Below are 21553 nucleotides of genomic sequence, written 5' to 3'. Positions count from 1 at the left end.
CAGACCCAATCCCCATCTTTAAAGCAGCCGTTTCAAAGGCAACAAGACTGCAAGATTTGGTTGTGCTTTAGTCTCCAATCACTGTTTTTCTTAGCGTGACTGCAGCATAACATATTCCAATTTTGACCAAAATTGGATCCCGTTTCAAACTATGCAACAATGACGTTATGAAAGATGGAATGAACTAAAAGTGGACGCAGACGCCTCCCTTTCAAATTCATTGTTATGCAGCATGTATATGGCTGCTTTCAATTATAGCCCTCCTCAGTGATTTGTATAAATGTAGCGATGCTTCCTGTTCCTTAAATAAACAAAGCTTAAAGTAGAGAGGTGGGTAGTGTTGCTAATGAATACTAAACAAAGCATAACACTGAAATACTGTAATTGACTAAAGCATAAATACTTTGTGTCTTCTTACGACTGTAATCCCGTATTATATGTATTGTGCATGTATAATGATCAAAAGAATTTCATTCAGTTTCATGGATCATATCATTTCAATTTCTTCAATTACAAAAATCCTTTTACTTCATTATTTTACAGCTACAATCAAAAGACTTTATGGATCATTGTTGCATTGTTGTGGAAAGAGGAATCTTATAAACTCTGTAAAACTGGATATGCGACAGGTTTTAAGATTGTACAGAAAGCCAAATTAAAACAAAAACTTGAAAGTGTTTTGCACAGATTAAAGGATTTCTTGCCCACTAAATGTAATACATCGTGAAGCTTTGGAAACTGCTTTTGAACTATCTGCCAGAAGATACTTGTTATACAGCGCAGGGAGGACGGCGCTATATTACATGAAAATCTCTTGGGAGGAGTTTATGAGGATGGAGCTTTTGTGGCTGCTGATGCGTGATCACCAGGGGCTTACAGGTTTTCACTGTCAGTGAAAGTGTCTGGGCTGCAGAGGTGGCGTGTTAAGAATAGTATCAAGGCTAAAATAAGCGGCCACTGGGACGGAAAATGAGTTAGGGAACATATTTATGTAACTACTGGCCACTCGGTTGTCCTAATGGTTGTCAGTGTAAAATATCAGAAATATGTGATTATATTTAAAACAATGCCCTTTGCTATCAATATGTAGCTGATAACATTATTTGTTTTATTTAAAATAAGGCAAATCAAAGCAATTGCTTGACAGTTAATATGCGGGAGATATTAAAACTCAGATCAGGTCAGGTTGGAAACCTAACACTGCATAGTATTTATACATATGTATATATATTGTTAAAATGTGTGATCATCTTTTTTTGTCTCCAACTTACTTTTTTTTTTAATGTACGAGCTTATATATTTTATATTTATGGTGCACTTCAAAATAAGTAAAAAGAAAAGTCTATAGGATTCAATGGTTAAAAGCTATTACAGTAAATCACCATCCTTTTCCAAAACCACTTGGTATTGTGCAAAATGTAAATCAAAACAGAATGCAGTGATTAATGCCATTAAAAATGACAATATATCAAATAATGTGATTGTTTGTTTGTTTTGGGGTTGTTGTTGTTTTTTTTGGGGGTGGGGGGGGGGGGGGGTATTTTTGAAATCAATGCCAGCAATATATAAAAGAAAAAAGAAAAAGAGGCATGTTTAGGGGTGTGACTATTCTGCTATATGGACAAACATGTACAAAATTGCAATTTAAACATCCAGAGTCACGTGTTCTGCTTCTGCTTCACTGCGCTCTGACAGTTTAACAGCTGCATTTCTTTAAACTTTCATTTCTTTTTTTTTTATTAAAAGCACATTTTGTTAGGTTTTAAATATGGAATAAGCAGTAACAGCTGAGAAATGGCCTTGGTACTTACATTCTGTAACTGCATGCAAATTAGCTATGAGCTCATGCAGCATCTGCTTGTTGGCCTTGTGGAGCTGCCTGGTTAAGGCAGGAGAAAGATGCCATGTGTAAAGATTGCTCAGGAAATATTAAAACAAAGGGATTACCATACATCTAATCCAAAGCATTACATCATCTCTCCTGGGTTTTACAGTTTTGCTGATCTCAGTCTGTAATTCTTTCTGCAGAATTGTGTCTGTTTTTAAATAAAGGGCACTTGAGGCAGTTGAACTTCATGGTTGTCAAACAACATTGGGTGTCAGCCTTGTTCTTGTGTTACAGAGATTTCTCCAGACATTACAATATTATATATGGAATCCCAATATTTTTTTATTTACCGGGAGAGACCTTCTTCAATTATGAAACTCTTCGCCGACACAGAATAAAGAACAGCAGTCGCACTGAAAGACTCAACACAACTTACCCGTTTTTTTCTTGGCCCTGACACAAAGTTTTTGAAGACTGTTGCTGGCATGAAATTCAAAAAGAAGAAATATTTTCCCCCCCAAAAATGATTTGTCTCTTTCAACAGACATGTTATCTGTTTGTAGCTCTTTCAAGTAAATCTAGGGATTACTGTAAATGATTTAGAAATCACAACAATCTGTTTTTATAAGCAGTTTATGCAGCTTCCCAAATTTTTTGGAAATGGGGCTGTAGTTAATGCTCTTCATGTGCAACACATCCTGTGGTGAAAAAGCCTCTGTATTAAAACTTGTGTGTAGAAAGTTACATGCACCTTTGATTATGGTGCAAAAGTATCTCAGTTGTAGTTTCTTCAAACACAATGAATAGTAGCAGAATGATTAAGTGGGGTTAACCTTTTATCTTCATAATTCTTACACTTGCGTGTAGTCAGGTTGTGCTTTTCAATCCAACTCACTTAAAGTAACTGTTGACCACTTCAAAATGGGTAGATTTTTATGGTGTTAAAACAATCTATCAAAGGTCCATGCCACTCTGAATAACATTTGAGAATAAATACTGGATTATGTGCCTTAAACTCTTATATGACATGCTCTTATAAACATTTACTCGCTAAATCTCTGAAGGACAGGTGGTGAAGTGTCATGGTATGACAAGCCTGATTAATCTTCAGGGTAATAAATTGTAAACGACACTCTTACGGCTTTTCTTTCTTCATAACGGTTGCATCAGCAGATACAGAAATACTCCCAAATATAAAAACTTATTCCAGAAGGGAAAAAGGTGCCTAAAAAATTTCACTGTATTAGGCCACACCAGTGACTGACGAGCAAGGTTCAGGTTAAAGTTCACATGTCCTGATACACTTAGAGAAACAACCACAAACAGGCACAAGTTTTAACCACAACATGATCGTTTTTAACCAACCTGCTGTCATATTGGACATGAAACAGTCACTGCCTAAAAGGCTTTTACCCACGAGTCCTGAAAGGTTTGTAGTTTCTCTTCAACAGAAACCAAACAGCGGAATATATCACAGGAAAACAGAAAATACTACTCCAATAGTCGTTGGAGTGTACAGCACAAAATTCAACACCCGTTTCGTGGCACCCCTTCTCCTATTTGCACAAAAAAAAAAAAAAAAAAACAGGAGGCAGAGAGTTTCCACTGGACTCTGAGAAGCTGCTGATTATTGTCAGTCCTCAGTGAAAAGCCAAAGAGGAGATCATCAGATCTGAGTGTGGTGATGTGTGTGTCCCGGCGGTGTGTAAGGAGGTGGCGCCGGGTTGGGTTTGATTCCCCGGCTCTTCATGTAAGAGATGAACTGGTCAGGGATCTCTGCTAGCACATCTTTAGCTAGTCGTGCCATGCTTAGCACGTGGTTACCTGTCCGATCCATATAATCTCTGAAAGGAACAAACTGAGGAAAAACAACAGACGTAAAAATGATTTGAAATGACAGTGATTTAATATTTAAAGTCTGTCGATACAGAGTGGCGTGATGTGGGAAACTGTATTAAAGAGCACATGGTTTTGCCTAGCTGATATAATATCATCTGGGCTTATTGGACAACTGTTGTGATCCATGGAAAGCTCCTAATACCTTTTGACACTGTAAACAAGCAGGTTTGGAGAGCAGGGTGGGACACCGAATGGAGAAATCCCTGAGGCTCATGTTTAAGCCCCTATGTTAGTCAACATTTGCAGGATCCTGAAAGCTTTAGGATGCTCATCCGTCACTAATCCTCTGATATGGTTTCCCTTAGGAGAATGAATGTGCTCGAGCAAAAAGACATCTTTTCCCTCTATAGTCTGATAAATTACTCTTAAAGACTTTTTTCTACCCTTTGCTATTGCTTGTAATGATTCGTGGGGGGGATATAATTCACCGTAGTTTTCTGTCTCTCTCTTCACTGACAAAAGATATTCTGTGTAAATTCCATGACTTTTGACCCCAACGTGATTCTCAGACTCAGTGCGTGCAATGAATACAGCCAAAGTTTGTTTCATGCTGTAAAGGCCAGTCACCTGAACTATGTCTCGCTCTGCCAGTTTCCCCCGGGATGAGATCCTGATGTCATCACCATCCAGCTCCACCATAGCTGGAAGACACAAGTTCACACAAACACACACACATAGTGTGAAAACTGATTAGAGGCAGCTGCCTTTATGACAAAAGGTTCTTACACTAAAAGGTTTATTTATCACAGATGATAAAAATCCAAATTTAAATATGATCTTTTTGCACTAGTAAAAGCTATAATTGTTCTTTTTTGCATGTCTAATCAACTAATAAGTCCTTTAATATAGACTGTGCAATTTAGAATCATCAGCACTAAATACTGCAAACCCAGCAATTAACCCCAGCCATTTCTTCTACAATTATGCCTGCATCCACCTCCTCATTCCTTTCTCTACTGAGACAAATGAGTTTGTACAGTAATTTTCTCTCTGGTATTTCTCAGAATTAGTGCCAGTGAAGTTAGAACCAGCTCTTATTATAACATACTGCGAATTGAATTAAATTGTCAATTATTCGTGGAGAATGACTGATACACTGGTTGGCTGATTTGATTGGCTGATAGAGGCTGTCTCACAGCTATATCAGTTCTTTTATTACTCCAGAAGATAATGCATAATGTAATTTAATAATTATTATTTTCATCACACGTTTATTTTGACACGCACATAAACACTTTACCTCCTTAATAAACCAGGTCTTTACAATTACAATCATTCTAAAGGTAAAAATTTAAAGCTAACGTACCGTCAAACTCAGCCTGACCCACTCCGACTATGATGATTGACATAGGAAGCTTGGCACCCTGCAGAGAAATAGAAATGAAACAACTCAATTTTTTCTAGCTCACATATCTTGTCACCATTACCACTAACCTCTTGTGCCTATTACAGTGACATAATGACATTGTACTAGTTACACGCTCTTTTACATGCAGCACACTGCAGCAGCAGAAAAGGTCTATATCAACCTTTAACTAGCTAAATGACCTTTGGGTAAGAACAGACTTTCAGAGAAAAAATAAAAGGGGGAGAAAGAAGCAAGCTAATGAAACAAGATGCTAATGCAAAATATCTATACTTTTTCCTAAACTTATCCCAGATTTCTGATATTTCAGAATCCAATTTTCTGTCATTTGAATGACACCAGCTGTTATGTAGAGGCTTCACTCAGCAACGGACCATTAAATGCTGATTGTCAGACTGAGGAATGGAGATTAACTCACTGAAAACACTAGTAGTGTCATCTGAAATGCCACACTGGTATCTCATGCTGTTTTAATAGCTAAAAGTGGCAGATTTTTTTATTTTCACACAAATATTTGTAGACGTTTATGTCGGAATTTGCTGCCTGGATGAATGCCGAACAGAAGTGTGAAACTACGAAGCTGGCAGAGACTAAAGGGAAAACAGCTGGATGGTCGCATTTATGAACCAGGAGAAGAGGGAGAGGGAGGAGGTGCCAACTCAGTCACTAGGGCAACCATCCTCATTCACCCACCCAGCCACTCCCAGGCCACACTGGGGACTCATGTCGAGTGCAGTTAGTCTTGATACTGTGGAAGAGATCGGCACAAACTTTAGATGGAAAATAAATGAACACAACAGCAAATAATATGGTGCTGCTACATTTCCTAAATTATATCTCACTGTGCTGTAATTTACCAGTCTGTGTGAGAGAGCTTCTGTGGGTGTATATGTCTAGTCAACAATTAATGTGCACATAATTGCACAAGCTACAAGTGGAACATGCAGGGCTGTCCTGCATTCATTAGATTTGCTGGTATTTTTCACTTAGGTAGATGAAAAGAAATGAAAAGAAAGAATGAAAAGTAAAAACAAACTTCATCCAGCTGAGATGTAAACATGTGCAGCGTGCAATCAAAAGGCACTTGGAAATAAACTGGCATTTATAGAGTACTTTCATAGTCTAGCCACATTTAATGACTCATGCATCACTTTGTCTGTGCACTTTATTGACCACAACCCTGTGGCCAATTTACAATCATCAATAAATTGCATGTCTTTAGACTAATTAGGACACTAAAGTACCCGGAGGGAGGCCCACATAGAAAATCCACCCATAAAAGTTTAACCCAGAACCTCATTGCTTTGAAGTTACGGTTCTTACCACTTAACCACTGATCGCTCTATCATGACACTTAAGAAGTTACATTTTCTTCCATCCATCATGCAGCACCAGTAGGGAACCATCCTACTGGTCACAAATTTATTCCACAGCATGACAACATGGTGAAACACGCATACAAGTTTCCACAAATAACGGCATGAGCCTCCCAGAGCCCAAATCTCAATGGAGTCAGTCTGGAAACACACCTATCTGCACAGTACCATGAAAGTGTGCAAGTGTAACAAAGAGAACTTCTTTGAAGACAAACTGTGGTTATAGCAAATATGGATTGAATTTATGTATTTTTTTTAATTTAATGCCCTTTGTATGACATTAAATATTCATCACATTAGATTCGAAAGCATTCTTAATTTTAATTTGTTCTACATCACTTGAGCAGTACATCATCTGTACAGCAAGTCATTCCACATGAAAGTGATGCTTAAGGGAAAGCTGTCCAAAGTCTATATAGGATACATCAACCCCTGGAATCATAAATGTTTGCACAAATTGAGTTCCAGTCAAGAAGATGCTGAGATACCTAACCATCCATCAATCCAACCACCCAACATTTAGGGTGGCAGAGGGAGTGAGCCTATCCCAGCTGCCATAGGAAGAGAGGTGGGGAACATCTTGGACATGTAATTAACGTAACCAATTAACCTAACCCTGACTAACTTCTTACTGTTAGACAACAGTGCTAACCACTTCCCCACCATGCTGCCCCATACTTTATTATATAAGCAACAACTTGTAAACTTCTGGTGATACAAACAAATATTTGTATATTAGATATTTGTATGTTAGAATGCCATTTTCCCAATCAGGATATCTGCTAAAGGGGAAAGGTTATTCAGTGCTCATCTGGACAGCATGTTTTCTCCCAACTAGCTTAGGAGTCAATCTTTGTGGAGTTTGCAACCACGAAAAGTGCAATGTTGTATAATTTTACTTTGTAGAAATAAATATCAGACATAAATTAATATTCTAAGCATTGTACTTTATCCATTTATGTCTAGAAGTGGCCTTTCCGCATAAATGACACCATGAAAGCTCAATGCAAAATCTCCTGTTACATCTAATAAGGTTTCCTAGACTCACATATTTTTTACAAAGCAGTCACATCACCAGGGTTAAACTTGCTGGCACAAGACAAATGCACTGTGGCAAATCAGGCAACCTCTTTTTTTTTTCCCACAGGGATGAGAGCAGTTTGTGTCCTCAGTACCTCAGCCACATCACATCAACGCGATTATCAGTGTTCAACGCGACTCCTGTCAGTGCCTGTCCTCCCACTCATACTCGCAGATATCCATAAGTGTATGCGCAGCCAGAGACACACACATCTCAACATCAAATGCCACTAAAAATAACCTGGCAATCCACTATGCCCCACTTCTGCAGTCCTCCTGTCACCCTGTTTTGCAGCAGAGATCCAGTCTAATGAGACAACAAAACAAAGTGTCAGTCAAAACTTGCAACTTCACTTTGTTTGTGCTTCTTAAATTCAAATGCCAGGCATGTGCATGCTTTGATGAGTGTTTGTGTTATTGCAATTACACATATGAGCTTAAGGGGCTTTATGGATTTATGTTTAGAGTAATAACCATTTCATTCACACATGGTCAGCTATGTTACTAGACTGTCTGACGTTGGCTGCCTCAGATGTCAGCTTAGAGGAAAATTTAGGATCGAAGACTTTTAAAAATAACACAATTATCAGTGAGTGCAGACCTTACCTTTGAACTGTCAGAGTGTATTCTGTGTTCAGCCAGTTATTGAACACAACAGCCCACTATCATTCACATCTTGACAGACTAGTATTGACTGCATTAAGAAGAATGTGGCTGAATGTAATCAGATTTTACCCACGAAATGTTTTTTATATCGAATACAGTTTTCTCAGCCAAGCAACAGCATCACAGTGATCACTAACATGACAGTGCCTGTGTGACAAACATATGTACATTAAGGCTACTCCTCCCACAAAACATTCAGGTCAGCCCTATAGTTCATTTTTGTCCCTCTCTCTAGCCACTGGCTGTATATTGTTTCCTATTACTACTACTATCCAGGCCTATGGTGCTTTTTCAGATTCTTCATATTCAGCAGTGACATGAAGAAAATTACACTTGGATGCAAATTTTGGTGACCGTGAAACACAAATAGACATAAACAGAGAATTTAACATTGCATTTGCATGGATGAAAAAAAAAAAGAACTGGGATTTATAATAAATGTTTTTAAAAACATATACACGTTAATAATTGCTGTATGTGTGACGATGTTCGTGCGATGTTTTGTTGAGATTGGTCCATCTGTTAAGGAGACGATAAGGAACATCACTATAATAAATATTCCCTTACATTACAGAGAAACGCAGGAGTAGGTTCATGTTTTCAGTTGAGTGTCGTCTTTAGGATTGTAATATGCGATATCACATAAACATACAAAGACTGAGGAAGACAGTTGATGAAAACCTTAAAATTTGTGCTTTCACTTCCAGGATGCAAGTATGAAAAACCTACATTAGATAAAGGATGTAGCTGAATACAGCTGATAAAGTCAGAGTAGCTACTATATGCATCAAAAGGCTGTTTTTTAACCATTTGACTTACCTGCAAAAATCTAATGAAATTTACTTCATTGGTATACATTCAGTTTACATCATGCTCATTTTCCTTAATGATTATTTATTTGAATACATAAAGCTCTTTTTTGTGAGTCTGTCAGAAAACAAATGCCCATTTGTTCAAAAATAAAAACTGAGTGATAAATATGTTCCCAGGTGTCGTGTATTATATGCTCGACTTTATTATGCCGGTCATGACAGACGCATGCTGAAAAGGTCGTGTCATATACATGAACTGTTACCACAGGAATTTGAATCTTTTAACAATCATTGAAAAGCAATGGGCTGTGTTTCCCTTACTAGCTGTGCTTTCTACAGAGATCCAGCAGCCGCTACTTCTGAAACTCAAATTATTTCCTTCCATTTCAGGAGGATAATGCTGTGATAACTTAAAAAACTGCAGCTGCGTCCACATAACTTCAGTTTTCTTTCAACAGGGCTCATTTCTCTGCACCATAAACTTGATTTGGCATCAACATCTAAACAGTGCAAAAAAAATGGAGGTTAAATGGTTGTGAAGTGAAGTGCTTTTGTTGGGTCCCTGCACCGATAAAGAGACAGAGCACAAAGCACAGACAGATAACAAGTAGAAGATGAGAAAGGAAGGAAATCAAAGGCAGCAGAGGATTTTTTTTTTATAGTCTGAATGTGGTGACAGAAGTATGGAGGGTGCAGATGAAGACAAAGAGGTGTAGATCTCTGAGTGGGAAAAAGATGGAGCGAGACAGCAGGTCTTTGTGTGTGTGAGCGAGGGAGACTCATGATTCCGCAGAGGTAAAGAAAATGAGGCAGCAGAGCAACCCGAGCAGAGGAGGGGGCTGCTGAGTGATTGACAGGTGGATTTCTCTAATGCAGCAGAATCAGTTGTGACTGATAAACCCGCATGATAAGCCACATGTCCACATGTTAACCAGACATACCGCAAACACCGCTCTCCAGTTGTCGTATATGTGTACAAATATAAACTCAGGCACTCACTTCCTCTCACTCTGTTTCTCAGATCTTTGTTCAAGTGTGAATATGTATGAGAAAGGCTTATATAACCTCAGCACATGTGTCCTCCCTCGCCCGGGATCCGTGGAGGGTAAAAAGGCAAGCAGTGGAAGCAGCAAGCATCAGTAGATCAGAAGAGGTGGAGGCAGTGTGATAGAGCAGCAGGCAAGATCTTAAAAGGAAGGTGTGGCTGTTCTAATGTTTTGACTAACAGTCGCAAATTCCCTTTAAATCCAGTCTGCTGGGTGTTCTGTGCCTGTGGCAGGCTGAGGAGGAGTGGAAGAAAAGGGGAAGAGATGGAGGAAAAGGAAAAGGGGAGAACAGCAGCCACCTACTGTTTTAGGCTGGGGAAAGAAAGGTGTGAGGATAAGTTTGGGGGGGAAGCTCTGAGGAATAGTACACAATGCTGTGCTGCTTTATTTACTGAGGCAGTATAAATAAGCCAAACTTTCAGCTGCTGTCTTATTCACAGGGGGTCGCCACAGTGGGGAGCTCCGCATATTTGATTTAGCAAATTTTTTACGCCAGATGCCCTTCATCTTTTCACATCTCGTATTTATTAATAGTCCACTGGTAGAAAGGGAATACCTTAAGGTAATTTAATGGTCTATGTATCATTGATGAGAAAGTTTCTAAACGTGTAATTACAGTTCTAAACATGCGGCTTGCTTGAAGCCATGATTCCAGTCCTTTTTCTCTGCATACTGCAGAACAGCGGCCATTATTAAACCACAGTGCTGTTCTGTGGACTGAAGAGAAAACCACAGAGAAGTTTTAGGGCATGCTAGAGCTGATCGGAGACATAACAATTTTTATTTCCAAGAGCAGCTGAATAGCTGCAGCTAACACGTCCATTGATTGTCAGTCAGCAGGTCAGACTAAATAAGACATTTGAGGACGTACTGAGCAACAGAGCTATATGTGATTTTCTCAATCAGTAGACTTTTACTTGATACCTCATGAAAAGTTTGCGCCAACAGTTGATTAGCTTAAAAACAGTGAAACAGGCTGCCTGGCCCTCTTGCTGTAACCTTGAGTTTGTCATGCAATCAGTGCACACTTAACCGCATAATCATCCCTAAAATCAACTAAAAACAACATTTAAGCACTTCATTTTACACTACACCAGTTTTGTTGCTCCATATTGATGAAAAATGAGTTTGATTGCGCTCCTTACTGCTACAAGATTGTATAAAGACAAACAAAGTAACCTCTTGTGGTGCGTATAGGTGAATTTCGTCTCTGGCACCGTGAATCAGTCAAAGCCCTTCTGTCTTTGCTTGTTAGAAGGTGCAGCTGTAATGTTATCAGCAGGAGCTGCTAGTTCTCAGCTCAGTACTAGCCTCGCTTCTATCAGCACCGACAGCAATGAGCTGCTGGCAATTCAACTATTTTTTTTAATCTCCACTACATCTGTCTGCTCTGCTCTACTCCATGTTCCCCTCTGCCCACACATATGCATACAGATATGGTGAAACAGGGAGCAGAGGAGAGAAGAACTGGTGCTAGCGTCGTTACTGACAGCAGAAAACAGTGAATGCTGTCATTCTTTGCCGAAGTGAAACAAGTGCACATAGTCCCCTCTAAGCAAAGGAAATACTGAGCATCTTGAAATATGAATGGGAGAGAGTAGAGCAAAGGGAACAAACAATCAGCTACTGTTTGTAGTTGGGCACAGAAATAAGACTGTTGAGATTTTTGTATCTCCAGGAAACACTTTTATGTTCTTAAATTACAATTTATTCTTTAAATAATGGCCTTTAGCCTACGCTACACAGCATCATTGAGTTCAAAAGTGTCCTCATTAACGCCAAAACAAGTTGGGTGTATCTAGCCTTTTTTTTTTTGTAGAACAGGAAATGCTCTCCCACTTTCCCATTCTTACATTTACAATGGCCTCTTTGGTCTGGGCCATGTCTGAAATGACGCCGTCTGTGATGATGAGGAGCACAAAGTACTGAGAGCCATCCTGCACCGCCGCTGCGTATCTGCATACACAGATAGAAGCCATCATTACACGATGCCGTGTTATCGTTTTAATACAGAAACAAATCTGACTTCAAGACTTATTAATGAATTGATCAAAACATCGATGTGGAAAACAAACGGATGACAGTGCACGCCTTATCGAGCACTCTCACTACATGCAGATTCAATAAAAAAATGTTCTTTGTCATTGCTGTACTTCAGCTCACACGCAATAAAACACCCCATGAGAAGAGAGCGATTAATTAGATGAAGCAGATTTAAAACAAAGCCTTCTTTCATCGTTTGATTCATTTCTTTGTTAAAATAAATCTCTTTATAAATCAGCTGACTTATTCAAATGCTAAATACCGACTGGCCAAAAGCCACAGCTTAAAAAAGTGAGATACCTTTTTATCAGAATTACATTTTTAATTAGAGCGTCGTTATAATCAGATGGAGAGCTGTTTGGATTTGGCTCAACAAATGTGCCAGTGAGGGCAAAAAATGATACCGACCGAATCCCGTCACACCACGGCTGTGTAAATACAGTGGCAGGTCAAACTATATGACTTAGATTGTTGGTCATTTATTTCACTGGCTATATCTGTGACTGCTTTTTGATTGCTGTGAGCCAATTAAAATTCATTCTGAAGCACATCACATGCTGTTTGTTGTGAAGCAAACAGGTCAGATAAGTTAAAGCCAAGAAGTTGAGTTTTTTTTTTAACTCCAATGTTATAAAGAAAAGATAATCTCACTATTTATGCCAATAAATTCCCACAACAGCTGATTCTATCTGAGACACCGAGCAGACTATAACGCAGGCTGCCAGTCTCTTTGCATATAAATTGTTTTAAAAAATACGTTTCTGAGATAATCTTTCTGAGCTGCAGAGTTTTTTTTAATATTACTGTGTTTTTAGCATTTGGATATAAATAATGTATAAATCATAATAACAGAAAGACAAGCATGAACAGGAAAATCCACAGGGATAAAACAAAAATGACTGCTGCTAAAAAAGAAGAAGAAGAAGATGAAGAAGAAAAGAAAGGGGGAAATTTAAATAAAGAATCCAAGATGGTATTTTGAATTTGCATGTAAAATCACTTTAACTTATGTGGAAAGTCCCAAAAAGTAATTAAATAGCATCTGTTAGAGTTCACCAGCTTGCATGGATCTCTCACCTGGCAACGTGGTTCACCACAGGAGCAAAGTTTGTCGGCCCATACAGCTGCACTGTCTTTAGACTCTGATGGTATGCCTCTAAGATGCCTTCAATACCATTGCAGTATGGATTTTCAATGTTTCCATTCTGAAAGGGATAAAAATAGAAACAAGATCCTGTTCAAGTTTCTTGAAGTCAAATAAACCTAAACAATATTTACTGTAGTTACTGTCAAAATGAGAAATTATTCAGCTAAACATTTAAAATCAGCTAAACTCAGTCAAAGGTAATATGAGGTGGGGGACATATACCAGTGGGAACTCATGTGACACCCGCCAATCGGGCGGCAGTTTGGCACCAAAGCCTAAAGCCGGGAACATCTTGTCACTGTCGTAGTCTTGAATGATCTCCCCAACAGCCTTCAAGGCCATGGCGTAAGCATTTAGCTGGTAGGGATTCATGTAGTGCAGTGAAGTGGACTGGGAGGGGTTACCTGTTGACAAATAAATCAATCATAAGCTCATCTTGATGCACAAGCAACAAAGTCATATTTCAGGTGAAATCGATCAAAGGTGCTGTTTTTGGGTGGGACTTTTTCTAACATTTAAAAATAGCAATTAGCTGCGGTCACTGATCACATTAACACAACTGCAGTGAGCCTGAGCTGTGATGTTCACCCCTGTTAGTCGTTGTAACAAACTGTAAGCTTATCAACAACTGTGACCTTCTTAAACAGCCCCACTGTAACGGCACATCATAAAGTCATTCAGTATTAACTGCCCAGCTGGGATATTTTGGATGTGTTTAGAAAATGTTGCTGTCATTGCCCTCAGTGAGGTTGCTGGTGATATGTGCTCACCAGTTTTATTACTTCCTATCTGACAGCACAAATCCTGCTGCTTTCGTAGTCAAGTGACTTTATCAGTGTCCGGGGTATAACAACAAATTGCATATCACCTGGACTAACACCACAACTGCAAATCTCGAAGCAGCACAGAAATGATTGTCTGCTATATTCCACCCTTCTTATTAGCTGCTAAGCTTTCCATTCTAACATCCAGCCTTCACAGGAAACGGTGGCAGATTTACTGTAAAAAAAAAATCAACATATTTTTGATGCAGCAGGTCTTTAAAGTGGGATGGAGGTTGACAAAAGCAGAACTGACATTAGTATCTGACACTATTGCTAGAGATTTAACCAGATACTCTGGAGCCACAAGTTGATTGAAAACACCATCTGTGGCTCACAACACTTCGAAGGTGGTTTCAAATATGGACTCACAGATAGAGTACTGTGCAAAAGTCTTGAGCAAACCCTCCTTTCTCTATAGTCTGCTAGGAAAATGGTAAATAGGTATAGGGATTTATTGAAGCATATGAAAACATGCATAGAAATACATTATACTATGTAAAATCAGTTTTGCTTGATGCAGCTCTTAGATCTTTGCTCAGTTCTACACTCTTTTTGTTTTCAGCTAATAGTTTTTTTGGGAATCATCTTTTTGAAGTGTCAAACTGTTATCAATTTTCTGGAAATTCAGTTAAAGAAATGGGACCAAATTTTATGTTTTTACAATAGAAACAAAGTGCCTAAAGACATAAACTAAAAAGGCTTCTTTGTTAATCTCACATGTTAGGTGCCTTTTTCACATACGAATGATCCATAGGTCAGTGTTAAGTAGCTTCACAAAACACAAAAAAAACATCTCTCTGAAAATGGTGAAGCACTTTAAAACCAATAAAACATCTTTAAAAGCAAAGGCTCAAGACTTTTGCTACTGTACACTTTATACATGTTAAAGCTTCCAGGTAAAGTGTCCACATTTTTCCTTTTAATGATTTGTATGGAAATAATGCAACTACTTAAACCCGACAGTGGAAAAACACTAGCTTTACTAAACAGGCTGGTATAAGTTGAGGGAGGAAATAAGTTTTCTTCCAGGGGCGTGTTTGTGATAAATCAAAAAAAAGGAAAAAGGGAAACTTATATTTCCCCCCTAATAACTGTGATTCATGCTGAAAGCTAGGACTTAGGACTTAGGACTAGGTAGATAAATCTTTTGCAGTACTGCATTCAGTCATAATTATTGGAATAAGTAGTGTAATGACAGTTAAGTGTGGTGCTATTTGCTTTTTAAAACTTAAACGCCTGCTCTAATTACCCTTTAAGCTCTCAAAAAAAATATAGTAAGAACTTTCCAGGCCATCGGCTGTTAGAGACACTATGTGTACAACGTGCATGCCTGCAGTGATGGTTTGTGTCACTGTGAATTTGGACATGCCACGCTTTTGGAGCAATGCTAAATATTTTTTATCCCCGACCCCCCTTCTCCCTACACACTTTGCTGTTAGTATCACTCACCATTAGATGCTGTGAAATCAATGGCCACAGTGAAATTGATCTGAGTCCTAGAAGGGATAAAGAGGGGAGGACATCGGAAAAAAAATCAACAACAGAAAGCAGCCAACAATAAAAACATGCCAGAGCTCATTAAATTTCCATGCTCATACCAACGACCACACACGACCCCAAGAGACACGAGGGAGATTACATACGGCATGGCGATCTTTTCATATGACGATATCGATCGGCCTCACTGTCAATACCAACTGCTTCAATATACAAAGTACGGCCAGTTGTCAAACAACATTTAAGTGATTACACTCTTTTATCTTGTTTATCTGACTTTCACCTCCACGAGAAAAGCCGGAGGTGCCGAGGAGCTTCTGAGAGATGGAGCATGGTAACAAGCAATTACACTGATGGAGCACTTAAGAGTAAATCATAATCCAATTTTCCCTGCTGATGAAGCACTCCCTTCTTCTTTCTAATTTACAACAATGAGACGAGGCCTTCGGGGGCTCACACGACAGCCTCTCATTATCTATGAAAGTCACCAGAGAGAACAGCAAAAGAATGATAATAAAAACGAATGACTTAAGGATTCACATTAACCTTTCAGCTTTAGGTAGGGACGCAGAATATGCCACAGCCTGACCCTGCTCACATTAGTATTAATTAAACTTCATTTTATTCATTCATTAGGACATTTTGGAAATAATTAGTGTCTGGGAGGGCAGGTTTGCAAATTGTACATCTACAGCAGGAAAGTCAGAGCTCTTCAGCGTGAGATTTACTTTTTATGTTAATTTACATTAATTTGTTTGATCACCTCTCATGAAAGTAAGAACACGCAAGTATTTTTTTAATCTGTCAAAAATTTTGGTTAAAACCAAAAAATTATTTTGTTATTTTTTAGGCAAATAACAAAGCAAATTTACATTTTTAAACCAAAATTTGAGCTTGCACACTGGATTTGTCTGCCCACTAAAACTCATTTTTATCTGTCCAGGAATTCAAGTAAATGACTGTAATTATCTTCATCAAGAAATTATAATGTGCTTCACTATTTTTTCCAGCTTTTCAGTAAAACAGTAGGAAATTCACAGACAAAAACAATAATTATATTTTAGTATTAAAAGCATTTTGATTATAGAGCTTGTTATAGCTGATGGATAAATCATTAAGTGCTGTTAAAAAGCAGGTGTGGCTTACACCAGCGGTCCCCAGCCTTTTTTGCTCCACAGACCAGTTCATGTCCGACAATATATTCATGGACCGGTGTTGCGGATAAATACAACAAAATAAAACCAGTACCGATACCAAAAAAAAAAAGATTTATTCATTACATGGACCCAGGGAAACCGAGTTAGTGATAAAAACCGATAAAATCCCTGAATACCATACAGTTCGCACCCGAGCCTCAACTCTCGCGGCCCGGTACCAAACAACTCACGGACCAGTAACAGCCCGTGGCCAGGGGGTCGGGGACCGCAGGCTTACATCTTACATTGTGGGGTGGTCTAACACATTTGTCACGCACGGCATGTCGGAAGTTTCGATTAATAACACAACTACAACACTACTGCATTTTGCAAGCTGCTAGTTAAAATATTCCTCTACTTACTGATAATTATTTAGAACAAAAAATACACAGTATGTTTCTGCAAGCTGCATCGATTATGCACGTTCTTCTGTTCTCGCCCTACAGGTCGCTGGGAACAGTTTGTGTTGCATTTATGTTAATTCACAACAACACAATTGTTACACATCCTATTTCAAATTTGTGATTGGTAAAAAGGTATGTTTGAATGATTTTCCTCATATGTCCTCTCAGTCTTTAACCTCTTTACGGTCTCTGTGCTGCTGAGTTTGAAAGAGATCTACACGGACGTGCAAAACTTTAAAGCTGTTTGAATAGTCAGATTGTTCTTGCTCTTTTATGATTACAGTGGCTTTAAAATGAGATGTAAAAGCAGGCATACTTCAACTTTTATCCCGATGAAAGCTGTAAAGCTAAATATTACAGAAAAGTGCTTTAACAGCTGGAGCAGAAAAGATGGCAGTGATGGAAGTGTTTCTCCTGTTTTGTGGTTACAAAGGGTTTGGACAGCTTAAGTGGCACACTTTCACAAACTTACATCCATTTTCAAAAGAGCCTTCACATTTGCAAGAACCAGCTCTCATATGATATGTCTTTCAGTAAGCACCACAGTAATGTTAGGGGCCAGACTGATGAGGATGATATTTCTGAAGAGAGGCCACTAAACTTTGAGGTTATTGTATCATAAATCAGCCAACGCCAGGAACTGTCAGCGAAATGTGTCACACTTGTCAGCTCTGCCACAGCACATAAAAACTCTGACAGCTGCCCTGCTGTGGTGGGACATTTGAGATCAAAGCACAGCCCAATCTGCCTGAAAGACACACTTCACCTGAGAAAGACTTGATATTCACACGTCAGCCTCCGGTGTTAAAGCTTCACTGAAGTTGGAGGGCTGGTACTGTACCGTTTATCTTTTAGAACTCATTAAATATACATTTGGAGTTTGAATGCCCCAGATAGCTCCAGCTATGAACTTATTAGTCAGTTTAACAAAGTTGCAGTGGAACATTGGACTTTTGATCCCTCTGCATGAAAGATAGGAAAGTATTTTAATAACATTTTTAATGAAGACCACACAGACAGTTTTTGGTATGTTAACAAAGGCTCAAATTATTGTTTGAACATTAAAGTGCCAGATATTTTTCTACAGAGTTCTTGGAGAATAATCAGAGCTGGAAGACAAGCAAATATCGGAAAGGAACACAATGTTGATATTATTCAGTGTCCTACAAATATGCCAAGAGGCTCGTGTTTCAAGCATGGTTTAATAAATATGATGCTGAGCTTTCAACTTCTGGGAAATCAACAAATATTTAACGGTGACCTCACTCTGCATCATTAAGTACAAAGATGAAACCACCCAAGTATTTCTGCATTAGTTATAAATGTTCCCTCCCTTGATTTATGCTTCGACAGAGGCGTTATTTACGGCAGGCTTTTAGTCATAGTAAGGCATTACAAGTAAAAGGCAATTTCATGGTTTCTTTCAGTTTGAAGGTGGTCGTTCCCACTCACCCTCCTTTAATGTAATCTAAGAAGGTGAACTCCGACTCCACTGAGAAGGAAAGCAGGGTTACCTGAAATTAAAGACAAGGATAGACACTTGATTAAATGCAGAGGTATTGATGTTTTCCCCTTAATCCAAAATAAACTCCACATCATGTCTTAGTTGAGCACTTTATGCTCTCTCTGGTAAAAGATGTGAGCCGGCCGCTTTCTGATGAAAGACTCATTTGCATTGCCGGAGGAGACGTTTGAAGAGAAGATGAGATAAATTTGTACGCATTACGTGTTCACAGCCACGCTGCTAGGTAAGCTCTGTGGAAATCACAAATGTCACAAATGGCTGCTGGTGGTGGCTACTCAACAAATGTCTTTAAGGTTCTGTCAGCCTTCTTTTGTCCCGCTCATATACATTTTTATTATAAAATTTCTCTTTTAACATAATTACCTAAAGTACCACATATTCAGGCCATGTCCACACTAATACGTTTTAGTTTTAAAATGCATCTTTTTCTCTCCGTTTTGGCCTCCCGTCCACACTGAGACGGCGTTTTCGGTCAAGGAAAACACCGCGCTCTCCAAAGCGGATACATTTTGAAAACAATGACGTATTTTAGTCATGTGTCGCAGTCATGTGACCAATTAAACTAAGATTATGGAGGGCATTATACAGCAGTTGCTTTGTTTGCTCTCAATTTTGACAGCCCTATTAAAGATTTATATCAGTCTGTACATCCTCCAGATAGCTTTTCTTCAAATTCTTTAAATCTCAATCGCTTTTGCAACTTTGTACTTTTGTGTTACTCGCAGCAAGAACTCCACCTCATTGTTAGTCCATTTAAAAAACTCTGTGCTTTTCCTTGACATTTTGCCTCGACGTTTCAAAGAGCCGGAAAGTAAAAAACAGCAGACAGAAATGAGGCAGGTCGAATCATCTTACGTTTCACGCATGTGCAATACAGGAACGTAGCGTTTTCGATCATTTCAGTGTGGGTGAACAACTGGTCAGAAACGCTTGAAACGATAGCGCGGACACGGAGAGTTTTTAGACAAAAACGCCGTTTTCAAATTATCCGGTGTATTAGTGCAGACGTAGCCTCAATCGTGTGTAATGTTTAATTAACAGGTCTGTGGACAATTAAAGAGAACATGTACAGTGCTTTATGTTGTTGTCCAGATATAGAAAGCACACCTTCCAAAGTCTTCCACAACACTTGCATGAAAATTAAAGAGGGAATCATTAACAGAAGAAAAGTAGGTGTGAAACAGAAAAGCGGCTGTCTGCCAGCCCTGATTAGTGTTGAAACTGTACTCACTGTTCCAGAGTTGACATATTTCTTTTTCTTCATTTTCTTTTTGGTATTAATCACCTACAAAGAAACAAGGAAAGGAAAAGGAAATCCAAAATCCAGTCCATCATATGCTGAGCATAGAAATACTTTATATGAAAAGTATTTATACATTTATACTGCTTCTAGCTTACCAGAGCCAGTAGCACAAAATGCCTTTAAACCAGAACTGATTCTGGTCTGTGCTTATTAGCTGCAAGCATTTTATGCAAACTGTAAAGCGGCCTCTTTCATACCAAACCTTTACATTCACCAAAAAAAACAACAACAGAAAAAATAAATACTACATCACTGGGCCAGATGTATTTTTACACACTCTAAAGCAACGTTTCCTTTTACACACATACACACTCTTTGGTTTGATGATATAATTCCACCCTAATTGGAGGCAACAAATCTAATGAAGGCATGAGTGTGGGTGGCACACAGAGACTGCGTGCCATCACACAGATGTATGCAGTGTGGAGGCAGGATGGAACAGTGAGTGTGTCTATATGACTGACAGAGGAGCAACAAGGAAACAAGTGAGGTGAGAAAGGGCGCGTGTTTATGAAATAATAGATGGGTATTATAAGAAAGCACCGCTCCTGCAAGGGAAGATTAGAAAAACTAGAAATGGATGCACGTCAGTGACATTACTGGAGACTGGAAGTTCAAACATGAATCTCGGGTTGCAATGACTCGATGGGGTGAGACGGGCTCAAGGTGCGAGGTGTACATTTGCTTTACTGGTATTCTAACGGCTCCAAAACAAGACGGAATTGTCAATCTGAAGACCAAAGACGTCTCAGCTCATTACCTCAATTCTCTATGGCTACTAGGCATGGAAGTGACAGCCCCTAATTTAACGTGGAGGGATGGCAATTTGTCTGACACACTGAACAATCTGCTGATGCAAAAACTAAAGGGCCTTTCAGTCTCCCCTGGAGGCAGAGAGGAATCAACAGTAGCGTATAATGGAGCTGACATCTAAAAGACAGGTATTCGTCCTTTGCTGAAGGCCACCGAATCACAGAGGCGTAAAGGTATTGACATGTCTTCTTTGCAAAGATATTAGCTTTCAACTGCCCCCTCCCTCAAAATATAGTTGTGGTTCATTAAAGATGGTCACCTAAATATTTAATATTATATTCTAATCATGAATATTAGCATAAAGGCATTGCCTCTTAGATTAATGCAAGGCATTCTATTCAGTGGGATTTTTATGTAAACATGGGATACACCTATGTCATTTTGGCAAAAGCAGTTCAATCTTGATCCCCAGAATGAGATATTTAAATGAGATGTGTTTGTAATTTGCATACAGAGCCAAATTGTATGCTATTAAGAGAAGAGACATGGTAAGCTGTCCCCTGAGAAGCACTGAGAAATAGCTCTGATCATTCTAAATCCCTGGATTGTTCCCCTATTAATCCTGTTTCGTGCTGCTGCTAATAGCTGTATTTTTATGTGTGTCAGCATCCAGGTGATTATAGCAGCAAAATAAATCTTGGGTTTAAAAGAACATCAGCAGAAGAAACCATTAATTTGATGTATTACTGAAAGGAGGAGGTGGGCAGACATGCTCAAATACTGTTTTA

The 21553-nt window shown here is 38.8% G+C and overlaps 1 protein-coding gene across 2 annotated transcripts in view; it reads right to left on the bottom strand.

The window, feature by feature from the left end:
• Positions 1–1543: 1543 nt before the first annotated feature.
• The window catches only part of cpne5b (copine Vb), a 130276-nt gene continuing 110266 nt past the window's right edge, over positions 1544–21553 (bottom strand). Inside the window, exons 13-21 of one of the 2 annotated variants that reach the window (XM_087840652.1) lie at positions 19941–19994; positions 18637–18698; positions 15537–15583; positions 13486–13667; positions 13194–13321; positions 11927–12029; positions 5034–5091; positions 4295–4368; positions 1544–3686 (exon numbers count right to left, since the gene is read on the bottom strand). In XM_087840652.1, the coding sequence (XP_087696778.1) occupies positions 3495–3686; positions 4295–4368; positions 5034–5091; positions 11927–12029; positions 13194–13321; positions 13486–13667; positions 15537–15583; positions 18637–18698; positions 19941–19994 (900 nt within the window). In that variant the 3' untranslated portion in view covers positions 1544–3494. Of the gene's footprint in view, positions 3687–3943; positions 4369–5033; positions 5092–11926; positions 12030–13193; positions 13322–13485; positions 13668–15536; positions 15584–18636; positions 18699–19940; positions 19995–21553 lie in introns of those variants that run through there. The other variant, XM_087840651.1, reaches the window with a different exon arrangement.

This window comes from Neolamprologus brichardi, chromosome 5 (assembly GCF_056152115.1).
Source record: "Neolamprologus brichardi isolate AB-2024 chromosome 5, ASM5615211v1, whole genome shotgun sequence".
Classification (NCBI taxonomy): domain Eukaryota; kingdom Metazoa; phylum Chordata; class Actinopteri; order Cichliformes; family Cichlidae; genus Neolamprologus; species Neolamprologus brichardi.
Note: the sequence above shows the minus strand (reverse complement) of the source record. Positions and strands in the feature narration are given on the sequence as shown.